This window comes from Bidens hawaiensis, unplaced genomic scaffold (assembly GCF_021521415.1).
Source record: "Bidens hawaiensis isolate Kalapana, Puna unplaced genomic scaffold, B.hawaiensis_p1.1 tig00017009_1, whole genome shotgun sequence".
NCBI classification, from domain to species: Eukaryota; Viridiplantae; Streptophyta; class Magnoliopsida; order Asterales; family Asteraceae; genus Bidens; species Bidens hawaiensis.
The window spans coordinates 174,799-193,385 of record NW_027492574.1 but is presented as its reverse complement, the minus strand read 5'-3'; the positions used below and the strand labels follow the sequence as shown (position 1 = coordinate 193,385).

The 18,587-nt window shown below is 33.9% G+C and overlaps 2 protein-coding genes across 3 annotated transcripts; both read right to left on the bottom strand.

Moving 5' to 3' along the window:
* Nucleotides 1-388: 388 nt before the first annotated feature.
* LOC143552697 (coniferyl alcohol acyltransferase-like) lies at nt 389-4,802 on the bottom strand. The gene is made up of 3 exons (XM_077042847.1): nt 4,241-4,802; nt 1,545-2,102; nt 389-972 (listed from the first exon to the last, which is right to left on the bottom strand). The coding sequence occupies exons 1-3, from the start codon at nt 4,658-4,660 to the stop codon at nt 565-567; spliced, it is 1,386 nt and encodes a 461-aa protein (XP_076898962.1). The 5' UTR covers nt 4,661-4,802; the 3' UTR covers nt 389-564.
* Nucleotides 4,803-13,312: 8,510 nt separating this feature from the next.
* LOC143552696 (SNF1-related protein kinase regulatory subunit beta-3) lies at nt 13,313-17,859 on the bottom strand. 2 transcript variants are annotated; one of them, XM_077042846.1, is made up of 3 exons: nt 17,623-17,859; nt 14,004-14,140; nt 13,313-13,865 (listed from the first exon to the last, which is right to left on the bottom strand). In XM_077042846.1, exons 2-3 carry the CDS (start codon nt 14,028-14,030, stop codon nt 13,539-13,541), a joined length of 354 nt encoding a protein of 117 aa, XP_076898961.1. In that variant the 5' UTR covers nt 14,031-14,140; nt 17,623-17,859; the 3' UTR covers nt 13,313-13,538. The 2 variants fall into 2 exon arrangements, with proteins under 2 accessions (XP_076898961.1, XP_076898960.1); XM_077042845.1 differs by having other exon boundaries at nt 14,004-14,098; nt 17,623-17,855.
* Nucleotides 17,860-18,587: the final 728 nt, after the last annotated feature.

The window sequence follows — 18,587 nt, the reverse complement described above, 5'->3', positions numbered from 1 at the left end:
ACCCTTGAGCCATACATATTGAAACGAAATGAACAATTCAGCTACAAACATTGGTACTATTTTGAGTTGCTACGGCGACTAAAATGTAAGGTGACGGTATAATACCTACGGTGATGCAACATTTGGTCACACTTAAGCTGAAAAAATATGAGTGGCCACAGGCCTAGGGTCACAGTTTTTTCGTGTGGTCGTATCCATTTTGACATAGTGTCCTTTGCAATTTCAAGTGTTGTTTCTTTGCCATTGTGTATTATGGATTTAGTACAAAGTGATATAACCTAGGAAGCCAATATTGCAACACATACAAGTCTTTAGGGCGAGGGGTGTATCCGTGTATACGTAAATATTGTTATGTACCAAAGTTACCCACAAATTGCACAACATATATAATTAAACAATGTTCATAAATACATACGCACAAAATTAATATAAATAATTACCCAACATGTGAATTAGAGACCCACTTACCTTATGGGCCCTTCTTCACCTATATCTAAGAGCAAACAAACACACAATTTCAAAATAAAAACATCACCTTAGCTAAGTTGCACAACATAAGTTGTATTAAATATTGAGGTAATCGGCATTTAAGGGTTTGATGACATGACTTGCATGTACCTCAATGTAATCCATGTGTTTCTTTGGCATATGGGTGTAAACAACCCAATCCTCATTGTTTATGGGACTACCCATTGTCATCACAAAACAGTCCTTTCTTTCAGCAGGAACATGGCAAGATCCAAATGCCAGTTTACCCCACCCGAAATCTATCTCGTCCATGGTCTCGAATCTTTGTCCAGCTGACATAGAGAATGACATGTCTTTACCGGCAAAGGCCTTTGATATTAATGGTTGTGGCTTTTGTTCTTCGACCCAATCTATTATGTCTAAGAAATGCTCTTTTGTAGTGGCGGTTTTCAAGAACTCTAGTACTTCTATAGCTACATCGCTTAGTGGCATCTCCTTTAACTCCTACCAAGTTAAAAAGAGTTTATAAGGTTCAAAAACATTGTCTAATTCAAGTGCTAGAGTTTTGACGTTAGATGTTTCAAGAAAAAAAAAGTTTCTAACTTTAACTCAGTTAATTACGCTACTAAAAAATATGTTGGTAATATCCATCTACAATTTGTATGTATCATAGTGAAAAGATCCAATACACTAATCCTTAACGTACATTAACGTACGCGAATCCAATTTTTCACGAATCGATCCATGAAATCACATCCAAACATCCCGGAATCGTCAATACATATCCAATTAATCATTTGTTCTTCAAAAAAAACAGTTTTGGATGGTTAATCGATCAATTTTTCACTTTTTTCACGAAGACCGTTTTTTGAGCGTTTAAGTTTTCTGAGCGTTTTAGGTTTTTGCCTATGAGCGTCTCGCGTACCTACCGTACGTTAAGGCATTAGTGTACAGTAACTGTACCCATGTATCATATGACCCGCTACTACATTTATGACGGCCCAATTAGTGATAGATTTCGTTAAGTAACAACCTTTACCGACGTTGGTAATATTTATTATTTTTGTAGTGTTTACCTGTGGGTTTTTCGACCCATATGGCATTGATAAAACATTTCCAAAGTGCGAAGCCATTAGTTTTTCTTTTTCCTTTCCTTCTCCCTCACTCAACCTTCTTCGTCCATCAACGGTAACAACCACATTACATGTTTCATTGTTTTCCCCCGAGTCTTCCATGCTCAATGCTACTTCCTTCCACAAGAAAGAAGTGAACGCCACTAGCTTGGACGTCCTACATCCGTTTTTGCTTGCCAGTGATTGTAGCATTTTAAGCTGCTCACCCTCGACATAGTATATGCGATTAACAAGTCTATACTGATCATCTTCTTTACATAAGTCATTATCATGGTTGGATGGTGGTTGAAACGGAGTGAAAACATTGTCGATTGAAGGAGAATAAACAATTGGGGACCTTGGAGTAAGGTAAGACCTGCCAAATGAAGGAATCATAGATGAGGCTTTAGATCGAGTCATGTCCGCCCATGATGAGATGAACATGTTAGCTGAGTAACCGTCCACTATCCGATGATCAACCATGACACCTATCACTATTCCTTCACATTTTAACTTTGTAACCTGCATTTTTATTGTGGTCAGTTCACTATAGGAGTACCAAATTCATAAAAGTCAATTGAAGCAAAGAGAAAACATCACAGATTGTGTTTTATCATCAAATATTACTTGGTTTTCAATTACTAAATCGTCTACATTTTTAGGTTTCAATTAATTTATTTTTTACGAGCCGCCAAAAAATATAGAATTTTGTAACTTCTGAATTATATTAAATAACTTAACTCTTAGTCTTAACTAGTAGAAGTAACTTTTAGTCTTAATCAATAGAAATTATGACATATTGACAAATGATAGTCACTAATATCTTTATGTATTAGATATGTATATATGATACTCCATTTTGCTTTCGTTAAATTTGAGTCTCTTGCTCCTGATGCTACTACGTTTCTGAAAAAGTTCAGCGGGTTGTGCGCAACAACTCATCGACACCAAAGAGCGATAACTTAGTTTTCAGTATGATCGAATTTGACATTTAAAATGAGATAACTTTGTTGCTCTATATTATAATTAGATCATTTTATTGGGGTCAGGCTAAATGTACCCCCCTGGTTGCTTGTCATACCCCCCCCCCCCTTGTAAAAACCAATTTTAATATTACCCCTTGAAGTTATATAATTACCAAATTAGCACAAAAACAAGGATTTTATATTTTTTTTGCAAGTTGCGTTTTTTTTTATGATTTCGAGTTTTAGGTTTCGGGTTTAGGGTTTAGGTTTCGGGTTTAGGGTTCGGGTTTAGGGTTTAGAGTTTAGGGTCCGGGTTTAGGGTTTTAGGTTTTTGAGTTTCGGGTTTATTTTGTAAAAGATAAAGAGGTAAAATAAGGATATTATAAATATATATACTATTAAAATTAAAAAAAATATATTATAAATATTTACAATATTAATACTAAAAAAATAAATTAATAGTAATACTTAATAATTTTTAATTTGATATATGTAGTGAAGATTATTAAATGAAAAATATGTTGTAAGGACTAATATGTATATAATTAATGTTAAAGGGTTTTAGGTTTTTGAGTTTCGGGTTTATTTTGTAAAAGATAAAGAGGTAAAATAAGGATATTATAAATATATATACTATTAAAATTAAAAAAAAATATTATAAATATTTACAATATTAATACTAAAAAAATAAATTAATAGTAATACTTAATAGTTTTTAATTTGATATAGGTAGTGAAGATTATTATTAAGTGAAAAATATGTTGTATGGACTAATATGTATATAATTAATGTTAAAGGGTAATAGTAATTTATCTAATAAGTTAAGAGGGGTTTATATTTAGTAAAAACGGTGTAAGGGGGGTATGTTTAGCAACACCCTTTTATTGTTGCCTAATGTATTAAATCAACGTACGTTTAGTTATATTAAAGTTCTTGTAGCCAGGAACTTCTATATATATCTAACGCAAAATATATAACAAATTCTCTCTCAAATACTATACTTGACATTTCTTGAATATATGTGTCTGTGTGCAAAACATGAAGCAAGCTGAACAAAAATTAACCATTCATTTCATATTTAAAAAGTTAGAAAAAAAGTGTATTAATGTAACGGTGATCAATGAACAAATTGTTAGATTGTTCGTTTATTTATAGAACTTACAAATATGTAGATAAATAACTTACACATGTGTATGTAAACGGTAAAAAAAATTAAATTTGTATTACTAAATGATTTAGATTCTTTACAAAAATTAGATAAATATATTCTCCAATTAATAATCTCCATATGCATCAGTGTGGGGTTTGTGGAAACATTATTTGGCTGTTAAGTACCACAAATCTTGATATAAACTATAAACATGAATGTTATTGTGATTTTACTTATATTAAATATCACAGCATGTCAGCTAGTTTGTAATATATATAAAACAGATTAACATAGAATCTAATAATTGAGATATAATGAGATTCCAACATTTACACAGTGAACTAACAAATTAACCAATATTGGGATGATCTATCGACAAAAGCAAAGCTAAGAAATTAAAAGGTCTTGAGTTCAAGTCCCCCGTATGATAGAAATTGTCGTTACCACGACTAAAGGAAGTCGTTGCATATCGTCCATGCAGGTTAATGCATGCATAATTGACTTAAAAAGCTTTAACATAAAGATAAATTAATATTAAGCATTACCTGGATAGCAAGAACACCACGCAGTTGTTTCTTGGGCATTAGTTTGCCTTCAATGCACTCATCAGGATTGTACAAATTCAGTTCCTTAAGCTCTACATCAGCAACAGCCTCAAAGAAGTCAACCCCTTGGTTGTTGCAATGAATTTGATTCTCTAAGACAACTCCATTCCATGCTATCTCACCGGCCATGGGCGAGTAGAGTGTAAGAGTTCGAGATAAGGACTCTTTGAGGGTATCAACAATGTCGAGGAAACTGCGACCGTTTGAGGGTTTTTTGTAAAAGAAGGTGGAACCAACATCAAATGGTGGCACAAGCAAATCAAAGTTGGTAAAGGGTAACCAGTGGTCATTGCAAAGTTCATGTGCACACACCACTATTTTGTTGGTCATGTTCACTGTAAAACTATCTTCAAAGCCCATGTCTTTTATAGGGAGAAATGTGTTTTAAGATATGCAAGTCTACATGAGCAAAATGAGGGGTTATTTATAGAAGAGGATTGGGTACCATGTCTACTGGTTTAAGTTGAAATGTAGAGGCTATTTGAAGATTTGTAACTAAAAAACTTTTTTTATTAAGTTGGTCAAATATCTAAATAATAACAAAACAACTTTCTTTACATCTTGTAGCATGAAATGGTTTAGATTTTGGTAGTTATTATGATTATACCGAGTTCAGCACGAGCTCGCCTTGATTCGGCTCATCTCAACTTGAAAATAACCCTAGGTCAGTCAGCAGTTGGATTCTTAAATGGTAGTTCTAATCATAACAGTCTACAACATTCTTAATCGGACAAAAACATTCATTTTTTACTATAAAGAAATAAGAAAGATGGAAATTGAAGTAGGTTTTGAAGGTTCGTGGTTTGAGATGTAGAAGATGATAAATTCAGTTGGATCCGACAGAATTTTAAGAAATCCCGTCGGATCCATTAAAACATTGACACGTGACGCGATTTTAAAGTTTCAAAAATTCCGTCGGACGATGGGAAAAAAATTGACTATTTTGGGGATTTTTTGTAAACCTATGCTATTTTTGGAATAAATTGGTGGGAAATTTCCTTATAATAAAAGTGTAAATGTCCACTATGGGAACTCAGAAGTGCTTCATTAAGGACATCCAATGTAACGGACTTTATTATGTATTGTTGAAGTGGTTTGTGGTGTGCGTCTGGAATTGAAGTCCGGATTCAAGGACCTCAATGGACTCCTAATGTGGCCCCCACTATCACATCTCATGCACAAACATATATATATACATATATAATGTAATAGTTTAGTTTTTTAGTAGAGTTTGTGAAGATTTGGAGTTTCAAAAGAAATATGTGTCCTTAAAGGACGTTTGCAATCTAATGTGACGGTTTGTGAACATTATGCATTGCGGATGCTTTTAGTCGTGAATAAATGAAACAGTACACCTCCAACTAAATATAACAAAAACCAAAGTACAATCTAAACATGGTATTCTTGTATTCGTGTAAGTAAATGGTTTGAACTAAATATAACAAAAACCAAAGTACAATCTAAACATGGTATTCTTGAATTCTCGATTTTTATAGAAAAAAAGCACTTATTACATTATCGGATACCATCGGGTGAAATGACTTTTGGTTGTTTTCTTGTTTTGTTTTTGACTGTTTTCTGTTAAAGGAGAAAAAGTATAACAAAGAGATATAGCCAATCAAAAGTGAAATTGTGAAAAGACTAAAGTGTTTGTTCCTTTTAGGTGTTCTTGCTTTAGTGGAATGTTAAAAATATCCTAATATTCCTAACATGCCATGACATCTAGGGTGTTTAAAATAGTGAAAACCGAATGAGCCGTCTAAACTTAAACACGTCGGTTTTAATACTAAAAATGTCTTGTTTGTTTTATCATTTCTCGAATCATAGAAGGTGGTTCACGCAATCATACCAGAACTTTCACTAAAATCGGTTGAACATACTTTAAACACCCTGTTATTAATATAACCTAATTGTGGTATGCCAACATCAATCGGTTTAAGATGATACAACAATAGAATGACATTTTTATGGTGATTACCGATTAGGTTTGTATAATTTAAGATATATACGTTTCTTGAGTATTTTTCTAAAAGTAGAAGGTAATTTTAAAGAGTTCCGGTACAAAAGATATTCAAGCTTTAGTTTATTTTAAAAATTAAAGCATTAGTTTAACAGTTGGATAAGATTAGACAAAATTTTAATACATGGATTCCAAAATTTGGGGTATTTGTTTCATTTATTATTATTACTAATAAGTATAAAATATAACGTTGGTGTCGCAAAGCTTCAATGGGCCGCTTTATAGCAATTTATTGGTACGCAGCATTTTGTTTTTTTTTTCGTTTAATTCTGGTACCATAACCAATGTTGTAAAACTCTCGAGTAGGCGGCCGAGTATTCCCCGATTACTCCCCGCCTAGATCGATTACGACTTTTACAACATTGACCATAACGAACGTAAGGAAAACTGACTAAATGTCAAGTTTTTTTTTCATTTTGTTTTTGTTTTAGTTCTACCGTAACGAATGTGACATAAGCTGGCCAAATTCGTGTGGACTCACCGTGTTTTGTTTTAATTCCCATTTCATAACGAAAACCTTTTTAATGCTAATTTTATTTTCGTTTTGGTTATGGTATTGTAATGAGCATGATGAAAAACAATCGAATTTGCGTCGACTTAGCACCTCAATGCCTGGGACCGACAATGCGTAGGTTTTGTTACCACGCGCCTTGGTTTTATCAACCCACCCGGCGCAACGATCTTCGGGTTAATCTAAATTACTAAGGGTGTGTTATATAATTCGTTGTGTAATCCAAGTAAAACGATCTTCTTATGCAAGCAATTGGTTCTTTTACGGCTAGCATTTTTTTCTATTCTAAAAGTCAAATTAGAATCACATGAAAAAACAATTAAACTATAGTTTAGAAAAAGAAAGAAAGAAAACTCTCGTCTTTTAAGAACAGTCTCATATTTCAAAACAACATCAAGAGAATTAAATAACATTAATATAGTTATAGATTGATCGAATACCGTGAGAAAACACCATGATTTTTGGTAAAGTATATCTTGACAAATTACAAGAATATGCGTCATAAATGATGGTTAGTTAATTAATGATGTTAATGGATAGGCATTTAATGGCTTAATCATCAAAACGCATGATGGTGTAACTAACAACACAATTACTAAATAATAGTTTTTAATAAAAAATTGATATGTGAATATGATTGGTTGGAGAAACATAAGGATTCACCTCCCATTGCCCTCTTTCTCCCCATTACACAGGCGCCTAAAGCGGCTCATCGCGCTTTGGCACCCTCCTCTTTGATATGTGTAATGGTGTGGAGGTTAAATGGTGATGATGTGGAAGAGATAGGCGCCTCTCCATCACCGCAATACACGAACTAAGACGTTGTTCCATAGGGGAAGGTTAACGTAAAAATGAAATTAACATGTTTTTTTTAACGATCAACTAAGCAACGCCGGGTACTCCGTACGCGGCCCCCATTGGCTAAAGGTAGCCCGAGCCTGCCACTAGTCCAGACGGACAAAGCCCCTAGCAGTCCACCTATTGAGGGATTCATCGGATAAAACCCGACCCCCACGCCCGCCAAATGGCACGACAACGAGGAGCCGGTAAAACCGGGTGAGATCATGACTCAAACCCTGGCAAGCCAGAGTCATCCCTTATATCTCCCATATAAATTGGTGATAGTGAGGTTTGGACCCCCTACGTCTCACTAGTGAAGTGAGTGCTCTACCATTAAGCCACAACCAATTTATATAAACATGTTAATTATGAGAATCAAGTAAGTAACTATATATACGGATAGAATAATTATGTAATTACATTATGTAATAAACATGTTAATTATGAGAATCAAGTAAGTAATTATATATACGGGTAGAATAATAATGTAATTACATCATAAAATAATTAATAGAGTAATTATATAATTACTTTATAATTAATTACATAATTAATTTACTTGATTCTTACAATTAGCATGTTAATTTTATTTTTATTTGATCAAAACCTCAATCTTATAAATAATACATGAGAACCTAATCAGATCTCATGAGAATTTGGTGAAACCTAATAAGAAAACAAATTAGGGGTGTCTTAATTTGTCTAGAAAAAACACAACACGAATTTAATACAAATTTATTGTTTCATGTTAGGTATGAAGGTTCAAATCACAAAACTGAAAGTTGGTTGCCTTTTGTGGTTACAAGTTGTAACACATCTAAAGGACTACTTTTGTAACTCACGAAAACAAGGATGCATGAACATAATTACACAATCAATTTCCAACACTTTGCACTAAAACAAATACTTGTTTAATATTCATTGATAAGGATTTACTATTTTATTATTAGTTGTTGGTGCTATGTACCAAGGGAGACAGCCTTATATTTTATTAATCACTTATTATATTGTCAATCAATAACATAAAATATAATTCATAATGAATAGCAAATTTTGGGGACATGCGTCAGTCTTACTTAGTTTATGTGAATGTGTACGGTTCTTTTAAGTGTTAGAGCATTCACAACGCAAGATTTATAAGTATTCTTCGAATAAGGTGGCAAGGGATGACGGGATTCCCCCTCCCTCACCCACACACCGGACACAAGCAACGATACTCATGCGGGAGGCCTCTCCTAAGAAATGCAATCGGGCCTGCCACTAAGCCAGAAGGGTTGTATGATTATTTAAATAGTTGATAAAAAAACAAGCACATAAACAAAATATAGTTATAATGTATTATATGTAATATTGTTTCTCATGATAAATTTAGATGTGTTTATAACTAAAAAGGATATTGATTGTACAACTAACTATTATACAAAATTACAAACAAACAACTTATATGTTCTTAAATGATCGTAGTAACAAGTAGCTTGAATCAAAAAATATAACAAAGATGTAGAAACAACCTTTGGGCACAAGTTCAACAGTATGAAGAACACTCGAAAAATACCAAGTAATGATACTTTGTGTTAGCACCATAAGATGTATGAAGTGTAAATGATTTTGTTAAATATGAATTTGCATTTGATCATAAAAGTATAAAAAACCATGCACTGTTGATAACACATGATTAATGAAAGTTGGCTCTAGTTTTTTGCTAGTTTGTTGTTTTTAATTAAAGTTGTCGTTCAAAAATAACACGGGATTAGAGGATCCGTCCATTATTTATTGTCCCAATTCATAAATGAAAAAAATGCCACAAGACTAGCAATAGAAAGCAAATGGCATTTGGGGACAAAATTTGATTGATGACTCACCTTTGCATTTAAGGATCGAGCACATGTATAGTTTCAATGTATATAGCCTATCACATATTAGTGATGTAACCACTAATCCATTTGTTTGGTTTCCATATTTATATCTTTCGTTTCATTTTCTTCTAACTTGCCATTTATTATCATTTTGATGTGAAAGATGATAGTAATTATATTCTCTAAATCTTGACGCATGTATCAATGTATGTGTTCGTCTCTTTGCCTAATGTGTTACAGGATTTGGTCACTTTGGTCATGTGTATGGGCTATAAAATGGGACGTTTTGCGTTATGGGACGCCCAATCAGCAAATGATAGGTTTTTGTTTTTGGGGTGTAATGGTGTAGGGCTACAAATAGTAATAATATATATATATATAACACAACATATTAAATTAACAATATTCTTCACAACAATTAACCGGACAAGAATATGTCGCCCCCCACATTTCGCCCCACAATTCGCCTAGGGGGCGGTGTTCGCGCCTCAAATCACCCAATTGTCGCCCCTTTCCTCGCCCACTACAAATAGTCTCAATGTTTTGTGATTTCTTTTAATTCCTTCTTTTCGAATTACAAATTTGGTTTTCTATGTTTGTTAAATAGTAACATGTTGTATCTTATACTAACAACCATTTAAAATCATGTTAAGTTTAATAGGTGTCCGTACGGCAGGTAATTTATACACGAGACACGAATACATGACACGTACCTACATTACTTTAACAGGTAATAGATAAGATCTTAACAGGTTTCGTGTATAAACAAGTAGACACGAATTTACCTGCTAATTTTCGTGTCTAAAAAGGTATAATTATAAGATATCCTAAACCCTAAATTCTTAAAACATTCTCACTCTCTGTTTCTCAGTCGTCACCACTTACGACATTCCCTCTCCGGCCATTAGCTCTTCCTCTAAACTCCGGCCATTAGCGCAATATAGCTGCCGGTGTTTCCTCCTGTCGTCACCACATTGCAGCTGTCGGTGTTTCCTCCGGTCATCAGAACTTGCTGCCTCATCGTTAACCCTACCTATCTCTCTACTTGGAATCCAATTTATTATCAAACCTATTATTCATCTAGTTTTTAGATCTTTATAGTTTATCGTGTATGTCAGGTGGTAGTAAAAGGTTCGTGTTTAGAATACATGTGCACGATAAGTTTTCGTGTCGTGTACAAGTATACACATTTCGTGTTTGTGTTGTATCGTGTTCGTGTTTTATTGTGTACAAATATACAAATATGCCACCGGATGAGTTATATGGATAAGGGAGAGATTAAAATATGAACCATAATATCATATTGCATTTAAAAATGTGTGTATAATAATAAAATTATGTGATACATAAATGATAAATCACCTCCCGTTGGATAAACAAATGTATCAAGTGTCTTCACGTGAACCCACGTGCTTATGCACGCAGCCAAATTAGTATTTCATATAAATATTTTGTGTTGCACCATTTGCCACTTATATATAGTCTCTTGTGTGATGTATATTATTAGGTGTCAAAAACGAATTGGGAATATACATTGAGTTCATATGTAATGCTTATGGACGTATTGGTTATGAACGTGCGCAACAAGATAGATTTTCATTCATCTTTCGGAAATGAGAAAATTATGATTTGTGCTCTTGTGCTATATAGGTGGGGCACTATACAGATCTCATATTGAGTGATGACAGAGATCACTCAATTTGGAAATGAGACCTGTATAATGTCACCGCCTATATTACACATGGGCACAAATCATAATTCTCTTAAAAAATATTTTGTTTTCTTTTCCTTTAACAAGACGTGTGAAGTTGGAAGTGGAGCTAAGGAGGCCAAAACCCAAGCCTAGAATACCATGCCACCCAGATGTGGTTCGCTATCCGAGAAGTTGACATGGAGAACTCTACGTATAGTCATTTGAAGGGCAAGAAATAAAGGTGTGCACGCGTCTGGTTTGGGCTTAAACCGAACACAAATCCACAAATGGTTACTTTATACTAAGTTGGAGTGGATTAGATGACAACGTTTTCTTTTTAACTAAAAGGTATTTGGTCACTTTAGATAAGCTTAAATGAGGTTTTTTTTAATAGAAGTTAATTAGATCTCAAACCTAAACCCCATACCTTAAACATACGATTTTTATAATAGTTAGTGCTTGGGTTGACCACATAGAGTATTTGTGTAATTTGAAACGGAGAAATACGACAAATATATAAGTTAAAAAGAAATACAAACTTATCCGATATGAAACATATTTTATAAAAAGATTGATTTTAACTGCAACTTGTTTTACGTGATCCAATTATTTACACGCATACACAAAAAAAATACAAACAAACAAAGTATAAATTTGGTTATAACTTTATAACCAACCGATCAATTCCTTAATAGCTTCATTTATAAGTTTCTTTAAGAGTTGAATGATAATAGCTCTATTTAATTGTAATGAAGTAGAAATTAATTAATAAAATAAAAGTAGGTAACCTTTTATAATACCATAAGATGATGTAAATATAAGATAGTATATTATAGTGTCAACTCCATTTCCATCGTTCATACAATTCTTGATCAATAAAATAATGTTAACCTCAATTGGTTTCAATGTTTCATACTTAGTTTATATAACAAAAACAAAGTATAATGAAATATTATTTAAATCCTTTTCAACAAGAAAACTCAATAATGAATTTTAGTCGACGTCACATATAACTACCGCCCAATAATTATCATAGAAATTATTTTAAATGTAATATAAATTTATCTTTTTTTATTTAAATATAGTTTAAAACATCTTTTACTTTCTAAAAACGCAAAGGCCCCAACGTCAAAGTATCAAATGATTGCTTATGGACAGCAAAAAGAAAGAAAGCAAACTAGTTACTTTTTGTAGTTGAAATAAAGCTATACTAAGACAAAACTCCGGTTAATCATGTATTGTTATCTCATTATCCTTAATTGTTCATAAACTACAAAATTACCGGTAACACATAATAACAAGTACCCTAGAACTTTATTAATTCATTTAAATTCTTCAGTTGTCAACAATGAATCGATTTTGTGTGGTGAACTTTTGTCATGGAATGAAGCCATGCACCTTACCTACATGAGGTGAGGGTGGTGCTTGCCATGTGGTTTGAAAGCCATACACCCTACTCATATGAGTACCCTGTTATATACACCAAAAAATCATACCGTACACGAGATTGTTATAACGTATCACTTTCTGGTGTATTGCAAATTTTGGCGATGAAACAAATACATGCGCGAACCAGACTCGTCGTGTATTGCACAGTATTCTTGCATCTGACCCATACATGAAGTTTAAAACATCAAAAAACTAATTTCATAACTAATACAAAACAACGATTAGGTGGTATTTTATTGATGATGATAACCAACACATATCAAATGTATTTATAAAACTCATGAACAGTCATTGTGATTGGTTGGTTCGTTTGGTCAATCAAGTGCGTGTTGTCGCACAAAAACAACCATTTCATTAAAAAGTTCGAACATGACTAATGCCATAACATAGTCTGATGTTTTTACGACAAAAGAAAGCGTTGTTATCGCCCACTAAGAAGACGATTGAAGTCGAAGACGTAATTACAACTAGCAGTGTAGTACAGATAACTTGACCCATATATCATCTTTCATTTAAAATTTGAATCAATTGCTTAACCAACCATTATACTGAATACAAATATAATTAATCTTTATTGTTAAAATATTAAATTACTAAATTGTCTGATTTAATTTCTAAAGCTTATCATAAAAATTACACAAAGAAACAAAACAAAATACTTAAAAAACATTGCAAGTTCTTAAATTTACACAAATACATATCAAAACAGTCACAGATGTGCAAAATTTTATCAACACCAGTTTAACAATTTCAAATCCACACATATGAAAACTGTCCCAAATTTTTCAATAATCACTTCAACTTTTCCAATCATAAGAAAACATGGACAAGTTTCGTTAAAACTTAAAACCTTACCGAAACAGTCATAATCAAGTGCTGCTGCTACCCCTTCTTTGAACTGGTTTATAGAGAACAACGTTCACATATTTAGCCCGAAACCGGTGTGAGAATCCGAGTGCCACTACCGACCGTGGAGCCTCTCGATTTTCAATGTAGAGATGGTTCAAGACAACATGTTGAGGATCGGGTAGGGGTGCAGCTGGGCCTCGGTTGGTGGGGTAGCTTAGCACGGTGTGTTGCAGATGTTGAGGAACAACGGGTGGGTCCCGCCCGTCGTCTTCACTTGCAGTGTAGATGTTGTTGTAACTTGCGTCGGGTGATCTTGGGACTTCAAAACCGGCTACAACAGGTGTTTCCTACGATAGGGTTGTTTTTATTACACAATAATATTACGATGATGATTAAACTCTTTAAATAAAACGGCTAGAAAGTTGTATGCAATGATATTAATAACGATTTGACCATTTTATATAATGAGAATCGGGGAAGCTTACTTGATCTTGACCACGAGAATTGTTCATATTGAAGAAGAAATGCAGATTAAATTATAATTCCAAATCATCAAAAGGGGTCCTCTGAATCGGTTAACCTGAAAGACAATAGATAACTCAATCTTGCAGTAACATGTTATCTATAAAAAAGACAATTAGAACTGAATATGATACACGTTGTTAGACGGTTCACCCCCTATGCAATAAAAGATGGTGGAAAACTTGTAATGAGATCGACACTATGATGAAGTTTGTGAAATGCAGTTCAGTAGTTTTACTTTCACAGAGCGTTAAAGAAATAAAATCAAGGCCGTCTGATAACTTTGTAAATGGTATCTTTGAAGGTAAAGAAGCATATATGATCCAATCTAATTGGCATTGTGATAAATTAAACAACGGATGACTAATGAATATAGTATTTAGAAAGCTCGGGATTCCTCAAGAATAAACTTTAATTGGAGAAAATCAAATACTTATCCTTCTAGTGAAATATGCAGTTGATGGTTTACATACAATATACATGTTATGCACTAACCTTCGGTAAACATCTGTCATCTCCTGCCTAAAAGATACGAGACACTATTCGTCTATTCCTAATAAGAGTGATTTAAAACCAAACATCATGGCAATGTCTGAACTCGAGTTAAAGACTCCTATGACCTCATGCTAAAGGCACACTCAAGGCGCACAGGGTGAGCCTTTCGCCTAGGCATTTAAAAGCACACGTCCAAGACAAGCAAAACACAGTGTAAACAGACCATTTTTAGCTGTTTTAGACTATAGTTTGGACTGTTTTCTGGCTTGTTTAGACGAGTTTAATTTTTTCCAAAATTTTTCAAGGTTTTCGCGCCCTGATGGCTACAAGGCGTTACTACTGCGTTGCGTCTAATATGCATGGCGCGCACCTTGGAATACATAGCGTAAAAATACATCTTTGATTCACCAAATTGTTTATACTTTATAGCAATTTATCATTTGGTATTTAGCATTTGGCAAAGGGTTGAAAGACTAAATGAAAGTTAAGTGTATACTTTATAGCAGTTTATGTTTTGATACCTGGCCTTTAGATCCTGCGTGTAAGCTTTATAATGAAAGATTATCAAGTTGTTTTCATATCACAATCAACAGCTCATAACCCTCACATCAAAAAAATTCAGTCAAGTCTCCACCAGGACCACCACACTTATCCACAATCACTTTTTAAACCAATAATTTTAATCATTTGTGATTTTATACAATGTTGGTTGTCAATTGTCTCCTACAGAAAAACATACACATATTGCAGGCATATAACATTATAACCATACTTCACTATCTCTGTCGTGAAAAAACTTAACTTTCATACAATTACACTATTATCCCATCAGTCACAAACATTCGATTTCACTTAATATCTAACGATACATAGAAACTGACATCCTAGAAAATCTAAACCAAAAATCAAAAAGGTAGTCACAAACTCAAAAATTCTCAACCTAAAAATTCTTTTAAATTTCGACAGAATTACAAATTTTGTCCTTTAAAATAAGTCGAATTACGGTTCGTGTCCTTTGTTAAGTTTCCTTGCAGGCGGTGTACTTTAAACTTTTTTTTCCTACAAGTTTTGTCCTTTACGCTAACTGGGTTAGAAAAAGTCAGTTAAATGCCTTCACGTGAGACGCATGTGAGGGCATTTTTGTCTTTTCGTCTACCCTGCAACTTCATCATCATCTTCTTCTTCTTCATTTTTTGCATATCTCAATCAAAACCCTAAAATCATCTTTAATATGTCAAAATCAAATTACAGACTCCAACCTCCCGTCACCGTCTTCCCCACTCAACTGCCGCCACCGTCTCCCAGCTCCAACGACGCCACCGTTGGGACTGGGTGCCGGAGGTGGTTTCTTTCCATTTCACATGGGACTGGGTGGGTGATTGCTTTGCTATCACTTTCATGGTGGTAGCCCTCTTTCCATTTCACACGTAGACAATAATCCTCTTCAAGTCAAATCCATTCAAACCAATAAACAAACGCGTCCGGATTGATTCTTTGATTATTCAATTCAGGATTCCAACTACAAGCTACCCACGTTCTTTCGTCTCTTCTTCCACAAATTAAATAACCATAAAAATCCCACCTTTAAGCTGGGTTATCATTTTCTTGTACTCAATTCCACCAAAACCCCATCTGGGTATCTCAATTTCGATCCAAAAATGGGCGTTTGCATCAGCAAAAGCAAGAGTCATTCAAGACCTGATGTGGGTGTTGCTTACAATCACAGATCCGATGAGCCAAACATAGTTTACACCAAATCTCCAGCTCCGGCCGACCAAATTCCGGCCAAGAAACCACCTCCGGCACCCAGTCCCAACGGTGGCGTCGTTGGAGCTGGGAGACGGTGGCGGCAGTTGAGTGGGGAAGACGGTGACGGGAGGTTGGAGACTGTAATTTGATTTTGACATATTAAAGATGATTTTAGGGTTTTGATTGAGATATGCAAAAAATGAAGAAGAAGAAGAAGATGATGATGAAGTTGCAGGGTAGACGAAAAGACAAAAATGCCCTCACATGCGTCTCACGTGAGGGCATTTAACTGACTTTTTCTAACCCAGTTAGCGTAAAGGACAAAACTTGTAGGAAAAAAAAGTTTAAAGTACACCGCCTGCAAGGAAACTTAACAAAGGACACGAACCGTAATTCGACTTATTTTAAAGGACAAAATTTGTAATTCTGTCTTTAAATTTCTAACAAAATAGTACTTCCTAAATTTTCAGAATAGAATCTAATCCCTAGAAGCTGAGACCAACAAGTGAAACCTTATACCATACCATTTTTTTCGGTTCAATACCATTAAAAATACCGAAAAATACAAAAACATGAAAATCAAGTACCTATACCAATTGTGTTCTGTCGGTACAGTACTGGTATTCCATACAAAGCTACGCAGTCGATTTTGTCAATATATCACCGTCATATCGGTTATCAGTCCCTTGAAAAAACATCGGTTATAACATCGGTCCGGATATTATCGGCGATAGTGACCGAAATTTGACCGATATATCAACAATTTTCCAATATCAGTTTTTGACTATGCAGTCGACATCGTTGATATATCGGTTATCGGTCCTTTGATAAAAAATCAGACAGAATATCAGTACCGATAATTTCGGCAATATTGACCATATTTTCAATATAAGTGTTTTAAGCTTTAATTATCAATTCTTAGTGCTCAATGTTAAGCGTTCTAAGTCTTAACCGGTTAACCAGCTCCTACTGGCTACAACTGTTTCGTGTTTCATAAGTCGCAAAAGGTTAATATGTTAATAGTAAAAAAGTATATATATACTGAATTATTAGTGTGAAATTGCTATATATATATATATATATATTACAAGATATTAAAATTACCGATATCTCAAATATCGGTACTTAACCGATATCCGATATTTTTCAGCATTAACTGTACAGATAGAATACGCCTCTACGCCTTACTCCTAATTAACATCAAAATTTTCACATCAAATACAAGATCAAAGCAATACACATATCATTCTAACAAATCTAAACGTATATAATCAAATAATCGATCAAATTAACAACAATTTATAAAAAAAAATATATACAGATATTTATAATTTATACCTGTTGCAGTAATAATCGATCGATTAGGCTTCAACTATGTGATCGGTTCAATTTACACGAATATCAGTTACGCAATTGAGAATATTATTATTATTATTGTTATTGCGATTATTGGAACCCTAGAAATCGGTTGGAAGAAGAAAGAAGAAGAGGTTATTTAACGGACCGAGAGTTAGGCCCACTGAGACAATATTAGGCCCACACCTCGTGATCCATTTGACTTACGTAAAATTTCACGTTTTTTAACTTTGTTTATTAAATGGCTGTTTGGATTACTGACGGGACACTGATATGATTATTTTTGTATCATTATCGGATGAAAACTCGGTATAGGTGAGAAAATGTTGTGTGCGGTGTGTGATAATGATAAGATCTATGTAGAGCTTTATGTGATTATGTTGTTATGCGTCGAATATGATGTAACTGGAATATGTAAGCGGTTTGAATGAAAAGAATTGAGAATGGTTGTCTTCAAGTCATGCAAAAAACTAATTGATATATATATCGTTGGAGTAATAGCATTTTGCTGAAATAAGAAAAAATCTTGTGATTGCCACACGCTTTGTTAACTTAATTGTTTTACGAAAAAAAAAACAATAAGTCAATAAATTGTTTTCAAACTCAATCCCAAACATGCTATAAGTATGATATCGCATTGGAAAATAGCATGTGGCTAGTGTTATTATAAATTTAATATATTTTGTTATATAAATAACATTTTTCTCAACACCTTCAGGAGGAAACCTACCATAGATGTGTAAACCCAAAGGCCCGCCGCTCATCTCCATTCCCTAACTACCGAAGACAACCATTAGGAGGAAATCTACTATAGATGTGAAAACCTTCTCAACACCTTCAGGAGGAAACCTACCATAGATGTGTAAACCCAAAGGCCCGCCGCTCATCTCCATTCCCTAACTACCGAAGACGACCATTAGGAGGAAATCTACTATAGATGTGAAAAC